This window comes from Trachurus trachurus (genome assembly GCF_905171665.1).
Source record: "Trachurus trachurus genome assembly, chromosome: 13".
NCBI lineage: Eukaryota > Metazoa > Chordata > Actinopteri > Carangiformes > Carangidae > Trachurus > Trachurus trachurus.
In genome coordinates, this window is record NC_139892.1 from 20,020,219 (window position 1) to 20,041,158 (window position 20,940).

The window sequence follows — 20,940 nt, forward strand, 5'->3', positions numbered from 1 at the left end:
ATCAAATTTCTATAATCGGTCTTGACCCAAAAAAGTTTGGGAACCCCTGCTTTACCTGGCTGAGTGAATCCAGAAGTGGTCGTATTTTGGTCCCAGCTACTCCGCCTTTTTTGCTGAATATCTCCTGCATTTTTGGAGTGTAGAAGTCCAGCTTAGAGAGAAAGGTTCTTTCCAAGGGAATCGTTGTAATTCTTTTGAATTCCTCCTTGATCTGAAAAAAGAAGGTACAATTATACTATTTAGTTTTTCTTAATAGATTTATAAATGCAACACACAGACACTTGTTTTACCTGAGTTTCAGAGAAAAGAGCAGGCCATCTCTCCCGGAAATCTTGAATGGCGGGGCACTGCTTTACGACTTCCTGTCTTCTGAGGGAAAAGGATCTTTCCATTTTCTCAGATATTATCCTCTCGTTGTTTTTCTTCTTAATTTCTTGCAGCATGTCTACCCTCTCCTTCTCTAAAGTGGTTTCTGTGTCCCCAACTGGCAGTGGAGGCAGGTAGTTAACTTCTGCTTTCTTGGGCTTTTTTATGCCTTTGCTTGAACCATTCTCATTTGACCTCTGTCTTTTCAGTGAGTTCACTTCCAGCTCTGGATAGGCAAGTTGACGGCCTCTCAATTTAGCACGGTAATTCCCCATTTTCCATTTCATCCTCTGCTGCCACCCATAAAGGCCATTAAATGACCCCGGTTCCGTGAGACATGGGAACTTTTCAATTAAGGCTTCGACCACTGTCAAAATTTGAATCCCTGTGGGGTATGCCGTGTAACCAAAAACCACTTCTGCAAGCTTCTCCAGTATGCTGCTCGTCAAACTTGGGTTGTTGAGCAAGGCACCGTTCTTCAGGAATGCTTGGTTTCCAGCCTGCAAATGTTGTTCTACATCAAAGGAAAATGTTGGTATTTTAAATCTGGCTGGCCATGGTTGAGAGCGTCGGGAAGTTCCGCTTTCATCAGGGGAGGAGAGAATGATGGTGGTGTCTGATGATGAGTGGGTGGAGATAGTGTCAGAGGATTCTTGTGGTGGAGGCGAGTCAAACTCTATTTCTTCCACTGAACTGAGAGTGAGGACAATTGGCTTGACTGGCACAACTTTTAACGTTGCCTTATCCTCCACATCTTCAATGCTGGTCAGCGTGAAAAACTGACCATCGAAATCAATGTCCTGGTAAAGAACAGACAAATCGCCAGCAATATCAAAAGAGTCTCGGATGGCACCAATGAGTTGTGCGAGGCTGCTTGGAATGCCTTCTGGTAGGATTAGTTTACGAATATCATCGTCTCCAAAAATTATGCGGAGCTTTGCTGGCGTGCCCATCCTGGCAGAGAAAGACAGAAACAAAAAAAAATATTTGTTAATCTTTGCAGACATTCATTCCAATGTTAAGTTACAACTATGTACAGTGTGCTGATGTTAGCCTAACTCATTAGAATATGATCATTATCTGCAGTTTTTCATTTCACATAATGATCAAACTCAAATTTCAACATGCATCCCGCATTTGTGACCACTAATAAGGGAGGCAAATGTGGTGCTTCAATGTTACCAGACGTCTTCCTGCCAGAGTGTATGTTGCCAAAGGATAAAAATCTGGAAGATCCTTTTGCTCAATTACTTTCTCATTGATTGTGTTCTCCAACTCATAACTTCTAAGGTGCTCATTGTACCATGCCATTTTTAGTCTGATGACAAACACTGGTTTGTTATGAACTATCATGATTTGAAGCACCTCTGCAAAGTCTGGCAACCCAGCAGTAGAACCATGGCACACCACCATTCCAGCAGCATAGGTTGTCCCTGAACAGTTCACAGAGTTGGCAATATGTACTCTTGTGACACCTGGAAATCTGCACTTCAATGCGTCTTTAATGTCATCCTTCAGAACATCCAATGCCACCTCTGTTGTTTTTGTAACCAAGACTGATGGTTTGACTGCATTCGATTCGTGGAGATGGTTTGCAATCATGAGTTGGTGCTTGTTAGCAAGAGAAAGCAAGATATTCTTGAAACATCCTGTGTGCCTGACAACTCTCTTGAAGAAGCTGTGTTTCCCCTCAAATCTCATGGTCCACAGAGCAACGACAGGACCAAATTCTCGGATAAGGTGGGGGTAATGTTCAAGAAAGTGATGCTTAGGGATGAGCTTCTGTTGAGGAAAAGTTTCAAGAAGTCTGCTGCGATGTTCAGATATTAAACTGTCAAGATAGCAGATGCTTTCCTCTGTATGACTTGGTGACATAACAAGCTCCACAATGCTTTTCAACGTCATTATCATCTGCCACGCAGGCTCATCTTCAGGTACTTTCAAACCTATCATCAGAGGCAGCAGACGTAGCAGGCACCAATTTTCATGCGCATTGCCTCCTACCGTTTTACGTTTTGAAAAGTTGCCGGGGACAAGATGAGGGCGATTTGTCTTATCACTCCACTTGTACGGGAACTGAAGGATGACATCATTTAGTTCAACAAGAGAAAAATACTTCTTCTTGATGAGGGCATCAAAAGACAAAGCCAATTCCAATGGAATGATCCCTTCAAGAAGGTCATGTAAAACATCTGGAGGGTACCCAGATGTAACATGAAAGTGCTCAAGCTTTTCAGACAGTGCACATTGTTTTTTCACACCATAGCATGGGGAATTATTCAGACTAGACAAAGCAGTCTGAACATGTACTGCATGTTGCTCCTCAGTTCGCTGTTGAAAAAAACCAGATCTCACCTCTCTTGACTGATACTCAGACCGCTCAGCAAGACAAAAACGACAAGCATAAGAAGCAGAAAAGCTTTCAACAAAGCCTGCAACTGAGTGAGCTCCTAGGTTGTCTGCTACCACACACATAACAGTTCCTTTGACAACTTTTCCCAAACCAGAAACGAATAAGCCATCTCTTTCTAAAGTCCTCAGATCCGTTAGCAGTGGCTCTAACACTTTCTGGTATCCAAATGTCTTGGTGTCCACTGCCTTACACAAAACGGCTAAATTAATGGATGTCAATGCTGATTGAGACTGTGCTGGAATGTTTCCCAAGATCCAATATACAGCTGTGACTTTATGTTTTTTTCTTGATGTTCCCAAGGGATTGCACACCTCAAAGTCATCAATGTACAGGATAAGACTAAGTCTGTCCTCTTCAGAGAAAAAAACATTCATCTGGAAGTTGGATCCATCATGAAAAGATTGGTACTGTAAGGCTGTTGCCAAATTTTTACCAGTATCCAGTAGTTTTTCTTGATTGCTCTTGTTGTTCAGAACCTGTGATAGAGATTGCAGTATTGGCACATACTGGAATGTTTTGCACTCCTTTTCATCGAGGATGTACTCTTTTGGTTCAACAACTAAAAAATGTTCCTTCATGAACTCTCTTCTCTTGTAAGATGTTGAAAAGGGACCATCGCTTGCCAAAGCTGAGCTTATTGGGTGTGCTTCGCTGAGAATTTTAACCAAATCAGAGATCACAGCTGTGTCCAACTCACAGCTATGGGTCCTTAGAGTAGACTCGATCAACTCTCTTATAACAGGAACTGATGCTGTGCATGATATGAATTGAAGCTCATTTACAATTTCATCAATGCACCTGTTTGCCACATTAAAGGTGCTCTCTAACTTTAGAAAAAGGCTGCCAAACTTCTCCTTTATGAGCCGAGATAGATCCTTGTCTTCCTCAATCAAAGGTTGAGGATCCTCCTCCTCAGTCTCAAACAATGGCTCATCCTGAGCACCAACTGGATCTGAATATTTTTTCAATACTTCATCTTTAAAGTCTTCAAGGCTGTGTGGAGAATGTTTCCTATGTCTGTGTGAGGCGAAGGTTGAATATATGTTTGAGGTGAAGGTGCAGTTTTTGAATACACATGCAACTACTTCAAATCTCCTCAAATGGCTTCCAAGATGTTCAAAATATGGCCTCTCTGAATCAAAACAAGCGGAACTGCACAGGGCACAACTAAAAGATAGAACCTCTTTTGATGTCACTGTTTCGGGGTGCTGCCTGGATAAATGAATATTCAGGGCATTGAACGTCTTAAATGAACAAGGGCAATCCTTATAAAGGCAAGGCACTGTCTGGCCACGGCTAACCATTCCATGTCTTAGTCTGTAGTGTTTCAACAATTCTGTCCGTGTGTCAGCCTCAAATCTACACGTTTTACAAGACCATTTCATCTTTTTGGAATCTGGAAAATACACACAGAAATAAATCAAACCTGATTAGAACTAGATTTTCATATCAGTATAAAAGTCAACTTAAAACTAATAATGATAGGTACCTAGGGTTTTAGATTTACCTTACATTAGCCGTTCAAATCAAATACTGCGGCAGAAGAACTTTCCCGGTGGAGGCTGTAAAATACAAAGAAATCAAATGATTAATGCATCATACTCAAAGTTACTTGAATACCAAGGACAATGGAGAAGCAGCATTTATTGGGCTATATTAATATCACTAGAATATACAACATTAGATTGTCCTTTCAACTTTTGTATCCATTACATTTTATGCTGTGCAGCACATAACTTCAAAATATAAAACATATTCTGCTTCATTTTAATTTGGAATAGTATATGTTCTCTTTCAACTTATTAAGTGCAAAGCACTACACATTTTTTTTTTTTATATTTTACTTTTTTTTTTTTTTTTACCTGAATAGCCAGATGACGTTGCTTGTGACACTGCTTGCTGTAGTTGCTGCTTGAGAGGGCACTGTGTCAACAGCAGAAAGTCGGTGGTTTGGGCTGAAGGACAAAAAAACATAGACAAGATAAGACATTAAAACTACAGAATCATGTAACCAAAATAAACTGTACCATTGTCAAACCCATGTCGTTTTGAATATAATATGCACACTTATTGTCACACTATGAGGCCACAACAACCATACTCACTGCACCAATAGCTTTTAAAGACTGGTGATGCCAGGCATGTGTTTATATAGGCCTATTTGTCAGTCTATAGCTCCATGGGCACGAGAGAGATAGGTGCGCACACACACACTGTGACGGAGCGTCTTTGAACGCACCGTCAGACCGGGGCTCGCTCGCTCTCTCTCGGTCGGACAGTAGATTACATTTATATAGCGCTTTTCGGTCGTACCCGATATCCAAAGCGCGCACAGTAACCATTATTCATTCACACCGGTGATGGTAAACTACGTTTGTAGCCACAGCTGCCCTGGGCTGGGGCAGACTAAGCAGCGGTGTCAGGGGTCGGGGCGCGCTCCGTGCTCTCACACACGTCACACACACACACCGTCACACACACCGTCACACACACACACACACACACCGTCACACACACCGTCACACACACACACACACACACCGTCACACACACACACACACACACACACAGAGGGGCAGAAGAATTACCGTTGCTACGTGACCCGTCCATGTGCCTGTGTTTAACGTTACGCCAGCTGGAGGGAGAGAGAGAGGCAGGCGAGGCCTAATGGCAAACACTGGATGCGACGGTTAACAAGTGCCCCCCGCCCCCAGTCGACAAAGGAGTACTCCAGTACTACTCGAGTAGTGACCCCGAACCTTCGGATAGTTAAATATGCCACTCGTTGCAGCCCTAAACATGTCCAACACATTATATCCTACATTGTTATGAAAACCACCGTCAACTTCACATTAAAAGAACGTGCTCGACCGTCCGGGAGCTAGGCTACACGTTTCATAAACACAAAACAAACCACTCGGTTTAAACTTAAGATAATTATCAAAAACGATGGTGGACCTCACAACTCGTGCACTTACTCAGGGAACAGCACATGGATGAATTAGGCTATATTATCGGAACAGCAAGTTCCGACTGTTGTACCCCGGGGGTGCACCACCAAAGTCCACAGGGACGTTGCGTTTAGTCACCATAGTAAAATTACGCTACAACATGTAGCCTATGGTAATGGCAAGTGGGGTCATGTTACATTTTATATTATCATCATATTATATTTGAACTTTTCATATGCAGGAAAACCCCTGAATGACTTACCTTCAAGGTGATTTAGCCGCTCCTGCCGCCATTAATCCTGACCGCAGTCACCCCGTCTTCATGTGTTTTCGCGGTTATAGACGCGCATGCGTCCTGGAGGCGAGCATGGTCACAAGGCGCATGTGCGGATTCATACCATGAAACACTATTAAAACTTACTTGATATTTCTAAGTTCATGTGCAATGATATGAAACCTTTGAATATTATGTGAAAAGATGTAGTAAAACTTACTCTTCCCACACTGTTTATTTATTACATGAATGACATATATAGATTTACTTGAATAATTCCAGTTCTCACTGATACTTACAATTAGAAAATAAAAATTGTGACAGTTAACCTAATAAATATTACTACACCACAAAATCATTTTTTTCAGTGTACTTTCTCTTTCTCTTTTAGTGTGTGGAGATTTAAGATTATTGCATCCTGAATGATTGGGAGAAGCTTTCACATTAATATGAAATGTTTTACGTTTTTTACAACCAGAATCTGAATGTCCGGATGCCATTCTGTAGCCTATAGCTTAGGCTCAGTTTTTATAGGGTTTAGAAAGCAGTGTTTTCCTGGGGCTTCCCAGGCTTTTGCAAGTGTCTGTGGAAAAAGAAAGAACTGGTGGGATGGGTTTGGAATGAAGTTAATGCCTTCAACACTGGCATACAGCCGCTTAAAGGATTAACAAATAGTAGTGGGAATTTAGATTTCCTTAATTATAACATTTATGTACATCTTTTTTTTGCTCACAACTTATTGATTGTCTTGTATTATTTTTTCCCCCACGTGCCTGCTCAATCTTGGAGTGCATATACTGCTGAGAATCTGCTCTTATTATGCTTTGTGATGATCACGCAGTGTGAAAACATGACCACCCTCCTCCGCCTCTGTCTCCATCTATGACTCATGTTGCTTATCCTGTTGTGACTGATCTCAGTCTGTGTCCTGTAAACCATTGATCTTAGCTCTTTTCCCATGTTTGATCATTCCCTTTCTCTGCCTTTCAACCCATTGCCCCCTTTGCCCTCAACACACACACACACACACACACACACACACACACACACACACACACACACACACACACACACACACACACACACACACACACACACACACACACACACACACACACACACACACACACACAGAGAGAGACAAACACAAATACACATGGACAGTACACACTTAATGTCCACTCTCGAAGCACTTAAGTATTTCCTGTCAGACACACTCATCTGCAAGTCTGGCCAGGATCTTTCTTCCATTTGTCTTCATGTGCAGCTGATGCTGACACTGCTTTTTGACTCATGCACTGTACACTTACAAATTTATACACATGATGGACAGGCAGAGTGGTAGGGGTAGAGAAAGAGGAGTCTAGAAAGAAGGGGCAAGAAAGTGCAGAAAGCCGAAGAGGAAGATATAAGAAGGGAGGGAAGGGAGACATAAATGTGGAAGTGGAGGGAGGGTATGTAGAGGGAAATAGACTGTTGGAAGAATAAATGAAGAGAGAATAAAGCATAGGGGTGAAGATGAATGTTCAGTCACACATTAAGTAAATTATATCCCACAGTGACACAATTGCAATGATTGGTCTGTTTATTTTCATTCTGTCTTAAGAAACTCCCACCACCACACAAGCATGCGGTGAGGATGTGCAATATCTCTAGCTGGTAATTGGGTTGCCATGTTTATGTATGAGGTCTCTGCTAGTGTGTGTAACCATGGCAGCATGAAAAGCCTAGACATGTCCAACAATCTCAGAGAGGATGTGTGTTTGTCAGTGTGTGTCTATGTGTGCACTGGTGTTAACTTGAGTTACATGTTCCAGAGCCCTTTACCAGTACAAATGTATACAGCAGTACTATGCTGAAGCAAAAAAGGCCAATTTTGGGGGATTTGCATGCACGTGTTGGAGTGTCGGCATTCATATTTGCGTTTTGGTGACAGAACCATATTTAACATTTCTCATTTTGTTTTCTCATACTATTTTTTTCATTTAATTACTTCAGAATTGAGACATCAGCTATTCAATCATTTTTCTTCAACTTTTTTTTTTTTTTTTTTTTTTAAATTTTGTTCCAAGTTAGTCAGTTCAGAGGAATGAAATCTTAAATACCTCTTCACCTAAACTCAGCTTACGTAATGAGCTGTCATCCACACTATTTTTCTGTAGGTATAGGGGGGCGCTGTGGCTTAGTTGGTTAAAGTGCCTGTCTAGTAAACTGGAGATCCTGGGTTCGGATCCCAGCAGTGCCTTTTCTGAACGCGGCACTATGCTGTATCAAAACTGTAATATATAAGAAGGCTGTTACAGTGTCATGCTTGACCAGGGACACCTTACAAAAGAATTGAACCAAAAGCACTGTGGCTTGAGCTTTGTAAGACTCTCCTTTCAGGCATAGTGACAGGTCATGGTCATATCAAGTTAACACCATATTAATAAAGATTTGACAATTTCAAATGAGAGGTGGAAAGTATAAACACTATGGAAAGTACACATCTGGCAACTCTTAATTGACCTATGGCTAAGCCACGCCCTCAAACGCGATGAGCCAATCACAGTGCGCATAGCTAGCCCATACACTCGGACATTCTCTGCTTCCACGTCCATTGAAATGCATTGCAGTTAGTCAGTTTTCATTTGTTTTTGTATGTTTTTTCTTGACATTTTAAGTTTAAAATGGTCAAACGGTGTGCATGGGGTACATGCAACTCCTACACTAGGTATCCCGAGAGGCTGGGCGACGAGGTGTATTATTTTTTACCTTTTTCCAAGCCACATCTCAACCAAGAGAAGTGTCTGCTCTGGATAAAGTTATGAGGTAGACCACAACACCAACTAAACGTGGATAAAATTAACAAGGATGTCTACGTCTGTTCTAAGTTAAGTCAACAACGTATTTGAGGCAACATATTGTCAGAGATGTTTAGATGTTAGCCAGAATCACAACTAAGCATAAAGTCCGCTAGCTTAATGCTAACGTATAATGTAAAACTCCATAGACAGGCTAACAGAAATTAGCCCGTCGCTATCGGCGTTTCGCGGCAACCGACAGCCATAGCAGTAAAGCTAAGTTAAGTTTTGGTGACTTCGAGATGATATTTAATCTTTCTCCAAAAAAGTCTCCAAAAATCATCGATTGCCTCCTGTGAAATGTCTCCTACTGTGACAGCTGCCATAGTGCCTGTCACCGAATGCTGACTGTGTTTGTCCGAGTGAGTGGAGGGGGCGGGGCATAGCCATAGGTCAATTGCCGATAGGTGTAAAGGTGTAAGGAAATTTCTAGGAGGCGCTGTGGCTTAGTTGGTTAAAGCGCCTGTATAGTAAACAGGAGATCCTGAGTTTGAATCTCAGCATTGCCTTTTCTAAAGCCCAGTGTGTGTAGTAGCATTATTGTAAAAGGATTCACACCTTCGGCTAAACAACTGTATGCCATTTCACCCAGAGGCTCTGATTAGCAGATTTGACCAGCAGTGGAAAGAAGCCACTTATGGCGCTTTCCACTACACAGTCACGGCACGGTAAAGGTGCTTAATTTCCACTGCAGCTGAGTTCTCTAGTTCCTCCTCAGCGAGGGCGGGGTTGTCGCGGGGACGATCGTGGGGCCACATTGTCCCTCTCTCTCTTTTTCGATCCTCTCGTCAGCTCCAAACTCACTCGTCTGCACCTCGATTACGGACCACAGCGTGGTTTTCCACACAGCATCATTTAACTCAGGTGAAGTCTCGGTACAGATCAGTGGTCGCTGTTGCCACTCTGTTTTTGAAATTTCCGGGTTTGATTCTCATGTCGGACGTCGCGTTCGCACTCTTCCAGTGACAACGCTCTGCCCAATCACGTTTTAGTATCGCTTCAGCTCGCTTGGAACCAGGGCCAAGGAGGTACTAAAATAGTACCTGCTACCAGGTACTAGGAAAAGTCTAGTAAACAGGAGATCCTGGGTTTGAATGCCAGCTGTGCTTTTTTCCTAATGGACAACACTTAAGTGTAAGGATTTGTTCCAATTGTACATCTGTCTTTCTAAGGGAATTTAGTGAAATTGGGCACAAATCTTCACTTCCTCTCAAGGGTAAACTAAGCCAGTTTGACCCAGCACTGGCCAGCAGTGTAAAACACCTTACTGGGCATTCATAGCCATTTGACCTAGAGGCTCTGATGGAAAACTCAACTGGCAGTTGAAAGAGGCTTTATACTAATAGTGAGTTCATGAGACACTGCATTAAAAAAAAACAATGTACACCAAATAATTGCTGTGGTATCAGATTGTCATTATAATGTTCACAGCTATGTGGCGCTGTGGCTTAGTTGGTTAAAGCGCCTGTCTAGTAAACAGGAGATCCTGGGTTCGAATCCCAGCAGTGCCTTTTCTAAGGTCTGCACTATGCTAGTATCTAAAAGAAGGTGTATTTGTCTGGGAAGACGTTTCGTCTCTTATCCAAGGGGCTTCATCAGTTCGTACGCAACAAGTCTCACTAGTCCGCACTAGCTAGATGTGATAATGGGTGTTTGTACCAGTTGTGTATTAGGTACAGGAACATTTGTGTGGCAGAGATGATTGTGATTGCTGCCCTTTAAGGGAAATTAAAGTTTGGAAAACGAGCACACACATCATCAACAACAAAACAAATGAGAAGTTTAATGCCTTGAGTCGAGGGACAGTTTTGATGAAGTTTTCACATTCACACAATTGTCTCTTATCGTTGTAAAGCAGGTAGACTTTGTTCAGCTCATTTCTATTCATTTTACAGCTCACACAAATGTTGTTCATTTTGTCTGGAAATATTAACATTTACCACTTCACCTCATAGACATCATATAGGTCAATTGTTGTTGTTTTTTTGCCTCTGTGTCAAGTCCTTTGCTGTGTAGTGTTTCCACTGGTCTATGAAGACAGTGGCTGTATTTGCTAAGGGGGGTTTGGGAGAGAATCTTAAAAGACCTGCCCCGTGTGAGGCTCGAACTCACGACCTTCAGATTATGAGACTGACGCGCTGCCTACTGCGCCAACGAGGCCTGCACAGCTGAGCTCACATGTGGAGTTTAGACAGCAGACTCACTACAGAAGGGCGGTGGTGTGTGTGTGTGTGATTGGAGGAGGGAGAGTGTCATGTTTCAGCTGACATGTACAGGGGTGGAGTTAAACACTAAGCATGTGCTCCAGCCTCTTGCAGGAGATAATACTGCAGTTGAATGCGTCTCTCTGTGCAGGATTAAAAAGACAGGTTCAGCCATTAAAAATATGAAGCCATTACACCCAGAAATCGAAAGCAGCCTCTGTTTACAAAAGACAGACTGAACACAGCAGCTTTTACACAAAACGATGCCTTGGGAAACATTTGACAAGAAGCACTGCCCTATTTGTTTGGGCTGTAATTAGCATAGAGAGAATTTGCAGTAATTATGCTGTCTACGCTTACAAGTGTTGTCTTCCTTTCTGCATCTTCTACCACTATGTCCCTTCCCGGTTGTTGTTGCTTAATTGTAGCTGCTAGGTTTCCTCGCATAGTCTGTTGTGTGGAGTTTATTTTAAACAGCTCCGATTGGGTGTGCTGAAGTTTCAATGGAATTCAGTACTGCTGTTTAATGTGTTTTTATTATAAACACACACAGGATTTATCGTTGAGTACATACAGTATATTCTATGCTGCTTTAATAGATGATTTAAACACCGCCTTAGAAAATGGCCGAGAGCGACTGCATTTTCTAAAGAGTTTAAAGAAACCAATGTTAAATCCCACAGCCATGTTGAATTAACACCCTGCAAATCAAATACTGCTCTCTGCTTTCAGGTTGTGGTAGATATTTTCATTGTGAGTGAGAACCAGTGTACTGTCTAGGGTCATTAAAATGGTCTCTTGCTTTACATACATGTTCAAATGGCACACCATAATCCAGCTCTGAAAACAAATCGATTTTTTGATAATAATTGGCAGTTGTTCAGTCAGGATTTTCACATCTCTGTCGTGCTTTTATGACACTGAATCTAGATTTCAGTCTATAGTGTCTGCCAAATTCATTCGTGCCCTGGTAGTCTGCCCAATCCTCTGTTTATTGTTACTCAAATAATACAGATCTTAGGTCAGACAAAGTCACTTTCACAAAAACCAAAGCTGTTTAACAAAACCTGCACATGTGACTCAGTTTGGAGCTCACGTGTGGACGACTAGTAAATTTAATTTATGAACATGTGATGTGCATAAACAATTTGTTAAACTGAAGTATTTTCTCTCGCACAGGTCACGGAACCAAACATTTAAATGTGAAAACACTTCTCATCTACACTTTTAAAGACCCCGTTCAGACCTGGCATTGACATGCACTTCAAAGATCCAATCACAAGTCAGCTCATTTGTTCACACCTGGATTTAAAATGCGTTCCAACATGGGTCTCGATGGACCACGTGTGATGGATCTCACTTCCCTCACTTTATATGCAAGCAAACGCTATGTGTTGTCGGGCGGGGTTGAATGAATGAATGAATGAATGAATGAATGAATGCACTACACTCAAGTTTTAACAATCAATGAAGAGTTTCATCCACTTTAAATATGTTCAGTTCATCACATACTGTAAATGCAGTGGGATTAGATTGATTGCGGTAAAATACATTTTATAGAATTGTCAGTCTTTCAATGTGGCTAGGGTGCATTGTGAACACGCTGCTAAAAGATTGTGGGCACATGATGTGGCCCTGACCTCCTCTGAATCAAGATTGCTAGGAAATGTAGACTTATGCCTGAAGCTCGGTCTGATTTTTTTTAAAGCATTCGTTTTGAGGTAATTCAATGAAACATATTGCCTTTATAGAAACTGTTGGTTGCCAGTGTTTGTATGTCCATGCCATTCTTGTTAACATAAAATTCCCGGAAGGCTTTAAGCAAATTTGTTCAGATGACAAATAACATGACAGCTCTAAGTTTCATACTCCTCTCTCTGTGCTCTGGCTCTGCTGACCAAGGTCCAAGTGGTCTATGGCAGCGTGATTTCAGGCTGCCCAGCGGCGCTGTGGCTTAGTTGGTTAAAGCGCCTGTCTAGTAAACAGGAGATCCTGGGTTCGAATCCCAGCAGTGCCTTTTCATCAGATCTGAACAGGTACTCCCATGGTGGCAATTTACAAACAGCAGGGAAGTAACAGGAAAATCAAGGAACTGTCTAGAAGAATAAGACAGAGTGGGGGAAACCTGCAAGCCATACACAGCTCTGTCTATTCACCTAGCCCTTCTGACTTTGAGGGATTAGTAAGAATTCTCTGATCATATGAATGTTTAATATTTTGTCTTTTTGATGGGATTTTTTTTGTAGTCTAGCAGATGAACATAAAATAACCAGCAGTCTTGAAAGTAGTATTAATAGAACAACTATGCATCCATGGTGTGGTGTCTGCAGCTGTCAGCGTGCACATCTGATGGGGAGTGTAATTCAGGCTTCAAGTGACAAACTTGTATTGATTTAATTAAATTTTCTATGTGGCTACTTTTTGAAATTATTTGTTCCAGCCAGTTTTTACACAGTCGCACTGAAATTACAGAGTAACACAGCAAAAATAGCTAATAACACAGAAGCACATACCTGCAAAGAGGAGGAACAAAGAGAGCTAAGTTTGTTTGTCTTTTTGAAGGTGTTTTGTTTGTCCTCGGACAGTATTTTTCCTTTAAGAAGTATGTTCTATATATGCAATACTACGTTTACTACTATATTTTAATAGAGGTCCCATTCCAAAACATTTTACTTTTGACAGGTAAAATGTGGCGCTGTGGCTTAGTTGGTTAAAGCGCCTGTCTAGTAAACAGGAGATCCTGGGTTCAAATCCCAGCAGTGCCTTTTCTGCAGGATCAGTTACAGTCTCAGACAACAGCAAGCGTCTGCTGTAGATGCAAACAACCCACCGCCCGGTGTTGTGTGAGTGGTCTCTCACCTGGTAGCTAATGTAGTTCAGCAACATTCTTCAATTGAGAAACAATCACAAGGATGTATGAATAATTTCATGATTAATATGAAAATATGCAGGTTTTCAACTGGTGAGGTCATCTCCAGTATACATGCTTCATTCATTCAGCACACATGGTCATTGCACTTATCGCTCTGTGCAATCGTGCTCAAATGTCATGTTTTTCATTCTGCACATTCCTGTGCTGTGATAAGAACTTTCACTGTCTCTGCTGCCACGATGTTGTGTGATGCTGAGAGGATGTCGGGGACGTTTGTGCAAGTTGTTGGTCAGAGTAATTCTTGTTTCTTTTACTTGAAGGAACAAGGAAGGACAGAATTTTTAATTTCGTTCTTGTCCTCACCTGAAATGTAAAAGACTGAACATGATTGGTGCTTACACTGTACATTATTCATTACAATACAAAAACTAGTGAAAAAGATCAGATTTATAGATTCTTCCTCCTGTCTTTAATATGTATGAGTCTACTCTTCACCTCCTAACATTTACAATTCTCTGTCTGTGTCTTTCTATAGGAGCTACAGTCTGAAGAAGGGACAGCTGGAGAGGGACTATGCACAGGTAAGACTCTCTTGACCCATACTTAGCTTCCTGTTTACAGAAATGATTATGTTTTCAGTTTATATCTCAAATGTAAAACACCGTTAAGTCCCTGAATAACTACTCAGACCAACCAGCTTCTAACCATGTTGCAGTACAGCTTCTATTTGTTACATTTAAGATAAACTGCTGTACAAATATACACACTTTTATGGTAGATGTTTAGAGATCATATTCTATAAAACTTTGATTCGAGGTCTAATTTGCTTTCATGGACGATCTTAAGTCTTCAGTGTTGGAGTGCAGCACTATAAACACTCTTGATTTCCAATGGGGTTATACAGTGCATCTCAAGAGCATAAACCAGCCTTCATGTGTTAGTCGGGAAATTCAGCACAATAATTTGCTGCTGTGAAACTCTATTTTGAGGCTTTGTGACGGGCCATTGACATGTCGCTTGGTCTAGTAAACAGGAGATCCTGGGTTTGAATTTCAGCTGTGCCTTTTCATTCAGTCACAGTTTGTACTTGTTCTTGTCCATGAGAAGGAGTCTAACCCTCCTAATATTAAGCTGTACTGCTGTGCAAATGTAATGATTTGAAACTGCAGTCTAAAATTAAGTACAAAGGATTTGTGTGATTTTTTTCACCTTACCTTTTCAACTTACTGAGATTATACTTGTTGGTTAAAAACGTCTTCCAGCTGTAATTGTGAGATAGTTATGATGTTGTGGATTGTACGTTTTGTACCCTTAATTTTGGACTGACACGGTGTTGTGCCTTAGCTGGTCAATGTATCATTCTTATTTAAAGCAGAAGTGAGTGATCCGGTCGTTTTCGCTAATGCTGCGTTCCAGGCAGGCTTTTGAAATCGTAAATTACAGCTTCAAGTCACAACTTACGACTTTGTAGCGTTCCAGGCAACCCACTCGTGTTTTTCCGACCTGTTTTACCGGTGAAAGTCACTATAACGGCCACTCGTAACTTCCGACCGGTGAACTCGTACCAGATCGAACTGGTACCACTTCACGGTCGGAAAAATACGAGTTTCCTTGAACGCACCATAACAGTCCTCGTCGCTACGTCACCACATTCACGGCGTTCCTTGGCTGCACACACAGCCCTGCATGCCGTTCTCTCTCCTCATTGGATAAAAACTGTAGGATACGATAAATGTTTTCTCTTCGGCTCAGAGCAGAGCAGAGGGACTGAGAGACCCGTGTTTCGGTCCAAACACTCTATGTAAGTGATTGCTGTCGGAAGATATAACTATTTAAGACTTATATTAACACAAATATATCACTCACTTCTGCTTTAACAGGAGATCTGGGGTTCAGTGCAGGACTCTTGTAATTGACGAAATTATGGTTGATTGGAAGGGAAATGTGAAGTGCTAAACAAATGTCAGCGAGTTACTTCTAAAACTCTACTGAAGCTTGACCACAAGCTTCAGAGGTTGTACATTAATCACAGTTAAACTTGACAGTTCAGCACATTTATCACAGATTGAACTTAAATTGCTTAAACTTGTTCAATTAATGGGCAAGGGTTTTTTGTTTCAGGCAACGAACCTTTGTCAGTCTGCGAGTGGCCAAACACATTAGATGGTTAGGAAACTAAATAAAATGTCCAAATATGAAGTTCTTGAGTAATGGTTCAGTCCAACTCAAATTGCCACTTTGCTTTCAAGAGCCAAGTTTTTCCAGTGTGAGGCCTCAAGAAAAAAAAATTGGCAAAGCAGAACTGATAATTGACCTATGGCTAAGCCCCGCCCCCTCCACTCACTCGGACAAACAGTCAACATTCAGTGACAGGCGCTATGGCAGCTGTCACAGTAGGAGACATTTCACAGGAGGCAATTGATGGTTTTTGGAGACAGAACGATTAAATATCATCTCGAAGTCACCAAAACTTAACTTAACTTTACTGCTATGGCTGCCGTTTGCCGCGAAACGCCGATAGCGACGGGCTAACTTCTGTTAGCCTGTCTATGGAGTTTTGCATTATACGTTAGCATTAAGCTAGCGGGCTTTATGCTTAGTTGTGATGCTGGCTAACTGTGGTCTCTACTGCATAACTTTATCCAGAGCAGACACTTCTCTCGGTTGAGATGTGGCTTAGGAAAAGGTAAAAAAAAAATACACCCCGTCGCCCAGCCTCTCGGGATACCTAGTGTCGGAGTTGCATGTAGCCTACCCCATGCACACCGTTTGACCACTTTAAACTTGAAATGTCAAGAAAAAACATACGAATTAAAACTGACTAACTGCAATGCATTTCAGTGGACGTAGAAGCAGAGAATGTCCGAGTGTATGGGCTAGCTATGCGCACTGTGATTGGCTCATCATGTTTGGGGGCGTGGCTTAGCCATAGGTCAATTGGCAAAGCCCTCAGGCAATTAGAACACCATCTATTCAGATAGCACGCCTTAATCCCTTTTAAGATCGGTCACCCTTTTTAATGTTAGCTTGTAATGTAGCCCCTGTAAATGGAATAAATAAAAAACTCAGCTTTATAACATGCTCTTTATTTTGTTAGGTACTTCAATTTTCAAGTGATTGTGTCTCCTATTTTTAATACCACACGTGAAATAGTAAAAAGAAAAAAAAAAAAGTGCTGCTGAACACTACCATATCTCGCGAAAACGTTATGTTTGTGCTGGTGTATAGCATCTCCTCCATTCTGTTGATGAAATAGAGAAATGCGACTCAACGGACCAATACAGGGAACAGCAGTGAGGGTTGATTATTTCATTAGTGACACAGTGTCAAGTAGTCACTAATTTTCAAATCTAATTTTGGGCGGAAACACTGTTATTAAAATATGACTAAAACAAGATTTTGAAGTCAGGCACACTCTGCAGCCAAATTTCTTCTTTTTTTTATTGATTTTTCAAATGAATTGAAAGTCCCACATGTTCTGCAGGCCACATTTGGATTCACTTCTTAAATTCCTTGTTATTTTCCTCTCTCTCTTTTTTCTAAAGGCATTTCTTTTTTTTGCTTTTTTTTTTCAGATTTATGAAATGCTGCACAGTAACCGTGAATCTTCCAGATTATAGACAGCAAAGGGTTTTTGCATGTAAATAAGCCTTGTATCCACAGTTTTCAGGGTACACAGCTTCTCATTCTTGCCACACTATAGCGGTTCTACCATGCAGCCCTAAATGATCTGGTAGTCTGAGTAAACCTTTCTAGTCGGCAAGATTTCGATCTCAGAACTTCCACTTCCCCACTGGAAAGTCTGCCTCCAGTGCTGGTTCAAACAGTGAGAAATATGAGTATTTTCTTACTGCGGGCTTAAAGCCAGACAGAAGTTAAATTCAGTAACTCTTGGGGGGTTAAAATTGGCTTTTTTCATAATCAGTCAAATAGAAAATGCCAATGAAATTATTTGTTGTAACCTAATTTACATCTGTTGCTGGTCGCACATCAAGGAAAGAGCTGCTTTACCGTACTGCTTTAAAATGTTACTCTAATTATATTATAAGATGTTACATTATAAGGCAATGAACTTGGATTGCATTGAGATAACATAATGATAATGCTTATATTAATTAAACATAGAGTTTGATCTCTTTAAATAAAACACTCTTTCAAGCTAGAAGTCTGACAATTGTGACATCAGTATTCAGACTTGAGGGAAGATATTTGCAAGCGTTTACATTTCTAAACACAGTGGGAATGAGTGAAGAACGCCTGCTTCCTAACCACAAAATTATTTTCACTCATAAGACAGACACTCTGTAGTGCGCCGTAGATTTGTCAGGGCACACAAAACCAAAATACATTTCCCAGTAGAAGTCTGCGTCAGCATACTTGTCTTAGGAAGTATTTGAGCTGTGCCTGAGTAGAAACCAAGCAGGGCTTGTCGCCAACAATGTGAAAGACTGTCTGATTTCTATTATATTTTGATGCTGTTTTCAGCCTAAGCCCCCTTCACTTGCACATTCACACACACAGAGACACACATATACCACTGAAATATGCGCTCAGCTGCAAAATCCTCCTGTAGGGTAATGAAAAACATTCTAATACACTATCCATCCAGCTCTTAACATATTCACTCCATGCAACGGTCCACACAAAAAGCTCTTCTTTGTAGTAATATGTATATTGTAATATCCATATGTATATGTACACATGAGAGGACATGATGGAGAGAAGGAGAAAGGTGTGTGTGTGTGTTTGTGGTTCTTCATTTGCATGTGGTTTGAATGATTAAGTGTGAATTTCCTGTGGTCATCCTCTCTGGTTTCAGACACTCATTCTCTCTCTCTCTCTCTCTCTCTCTCTCTCTCTCTCTCTCTCTCTCTCTCTCTCTCTCTCTCTCTCTCTCTCTGTTTTGTTCTTTCTCTGTCTCTAACTATTCTCCCTCTGCACTGTCTTGTTCACCTTAGAAAAAGAGGTTGCCTAGCAACAACCCCCCTACTCAGTAGGACAATGGGTTTCTTCCTAATTGTAGGTGTGGGCATGTACGTGCGTGTAATAACGTGAGGGAATGTTGGGGAACAGTAATCGATTTAATAGATACTTGATGACTTGGGAATAGATTTTATCTGGGGTCAGAGATAAGACCCCGTTTTTGTGTCCACATCTAACGTAATGGTCAAATACCCTCCAGGAGAGAGGGTAGTACCAGTAGAATGTCAAAAATTAGGTGAAATTATTTTTCCAACTACAAAATCATCACTCAGTGTAATGGTGTGCTCTTTGGTTTTACGCTTAAATAAACAAAAAGAAAGTATAGGCCTGTACCTCGGTGCATATAAAGCGCTGGGGATGACTTCATTTTATTTTCCCAAAGGGTATTTGAAAGATAGTGGATTGGAGTAGAGTTTGGGGCAAATTGAGACAAGAAGAAAGACTGAATCATGTCTTTGACCTTGTCCTTGTCCTTGACTCTTTTACCCCTGTTTCTGCTGTAATTTCCAGAGTTTAATGACCTAGACTAATATGTAAACAAAGACAATACAAATATACTCAAAACATTTTTTTTTTTTTTTTTACAGTTTTTGACAAATCGGCATTCATAGAAACAAACTATGCAGTGTAACAGATTTATTAATGTAAAAACCAAAATAATACACTCAGGGTTTGAAATTAACTTTTTGACCTACTAGCCAAGTGGCTAGTAGGTCAAAAAAGTTACTCGCCAGACAGATTTTTTACTAGCCAAAACCAACAAGTTGCTTCACTATTGTATTTCGACGTCATAGTAGAACCATATAACAGTCATCCTGTTCTTCTCAATCAATTGTGCTCTGTAGATGATGACCTTTCAACTTTTCTGGAATAACAGTAGTTTATGTGTGGCGGCCTGCCACAGGCTCTCACAGAAAGGCTTTTTTTTTTTTTTTTTTGATGACTTTCTTTAATGGAAGCAATTTCAAAGGTAGCAACATGACAGTACAACGTGACAGAGACTTCCATTCTTCCGTTTTTCCCCCAGTTTTTTATCCCTCCCACAATCCCACCCCACTCAAAGAAGAACAGTATAATAATAATTTTTAAACAGCGCTTCACCAACTCTCATCTCTGCCACTCAGTCCACCTGCCGTCTCTCTCGCACGCACGCACGCACACACACACACACGCGCGCGCACATACACACACAGACACGGGCGCATGGACAGTTGGCACTTTGCCGCTCGTAAATGCGCTATATCGCGCTGATTGTACAGTGTTCAAATACCACCCCGTCCGTCCGTCCGTCCGTCCGTCAGATAGTCCGACCACTGACTCCGGCGTGCTAACAGCTAACAGCTACCAGCTAACAGCCATGCTACAGCAGCTGACTGAGCCTTTTGGAGCCGCGGCTCGGCTCACGTTAACTGGGCTCGGTGCGTTCCTCTCGGTCAGCTGTGAAGCAGCAGCGGTCTGATAAGCATGATGTCCGTGACATGTCCCGTTATGCGCGACTAAGTTGTGACGTTGTCAGGTGACTATAAGCTTATAATACACTGGGGGAAACCCTGGAAACAGATTGGGAGTCTCTTTTTTCTAGCTCGCCAAGTGGCGAGACAGTTAAAAATCTGTCTCGCCACAGAGGAATCTGGGTCGCAAATGGCGAGTGGCGACCGCTAATTTCAAGCCCTGAATACACTACTACTGACTTGTACCTTGTTAGAGTATAGAATATGTTATCAAAGTAAATAGTTTTATAAATGTCATTCTTTACAAAGAGTTATTGTTCACAAATAAAACAGCTGCTGGAAGGATACTGACACATTACAAAGGAGTCTGTATTGAAATTTTTGAATAGTCTTTTAACATGGTATCAATGATAGTTGGCCTTAATATATCTCATAAGATTTGTTTATAGATTGTTTTTACACTGAACTACATTTTGGTGGCTGTCTTTTGATATGAATGAAAGATAACTGTTATTTTTTGTTTTGAAAATATTAAAAAAGAAAAGAAAAAGAAAAAGAAGAAGACAATTTTTTTAGTCAGAGA

The 20,940-nt window shown here is 41.2% G+C and overlaps 1 protein-coding gene across 1 annotated transcript in view; it reads left to right on the plus strand.

Annotated features, from left to right (window-relative positions):
• Positions 1 to 20,940, plus strand: part of fchsd2 (FCH and double SH3 domains 2) — a gene marked incomplete at its 3' end in the record, with an annotated part of 72,190 nt that overhangs the window by 14,582 nt on the left and 36,668 nt on the right. Inside the window, exon 3 of the mRNA XM_083984631.1 lies at positions 14,459 to 14,504. Coding sequence (XP_083840757.1) covers positions 14,459 to 14,504 — 46 coding nt within the window. The remainder of the gene's footprint in view (positions 1 to 14,458; positions 14,505 to 20,940) is intronic.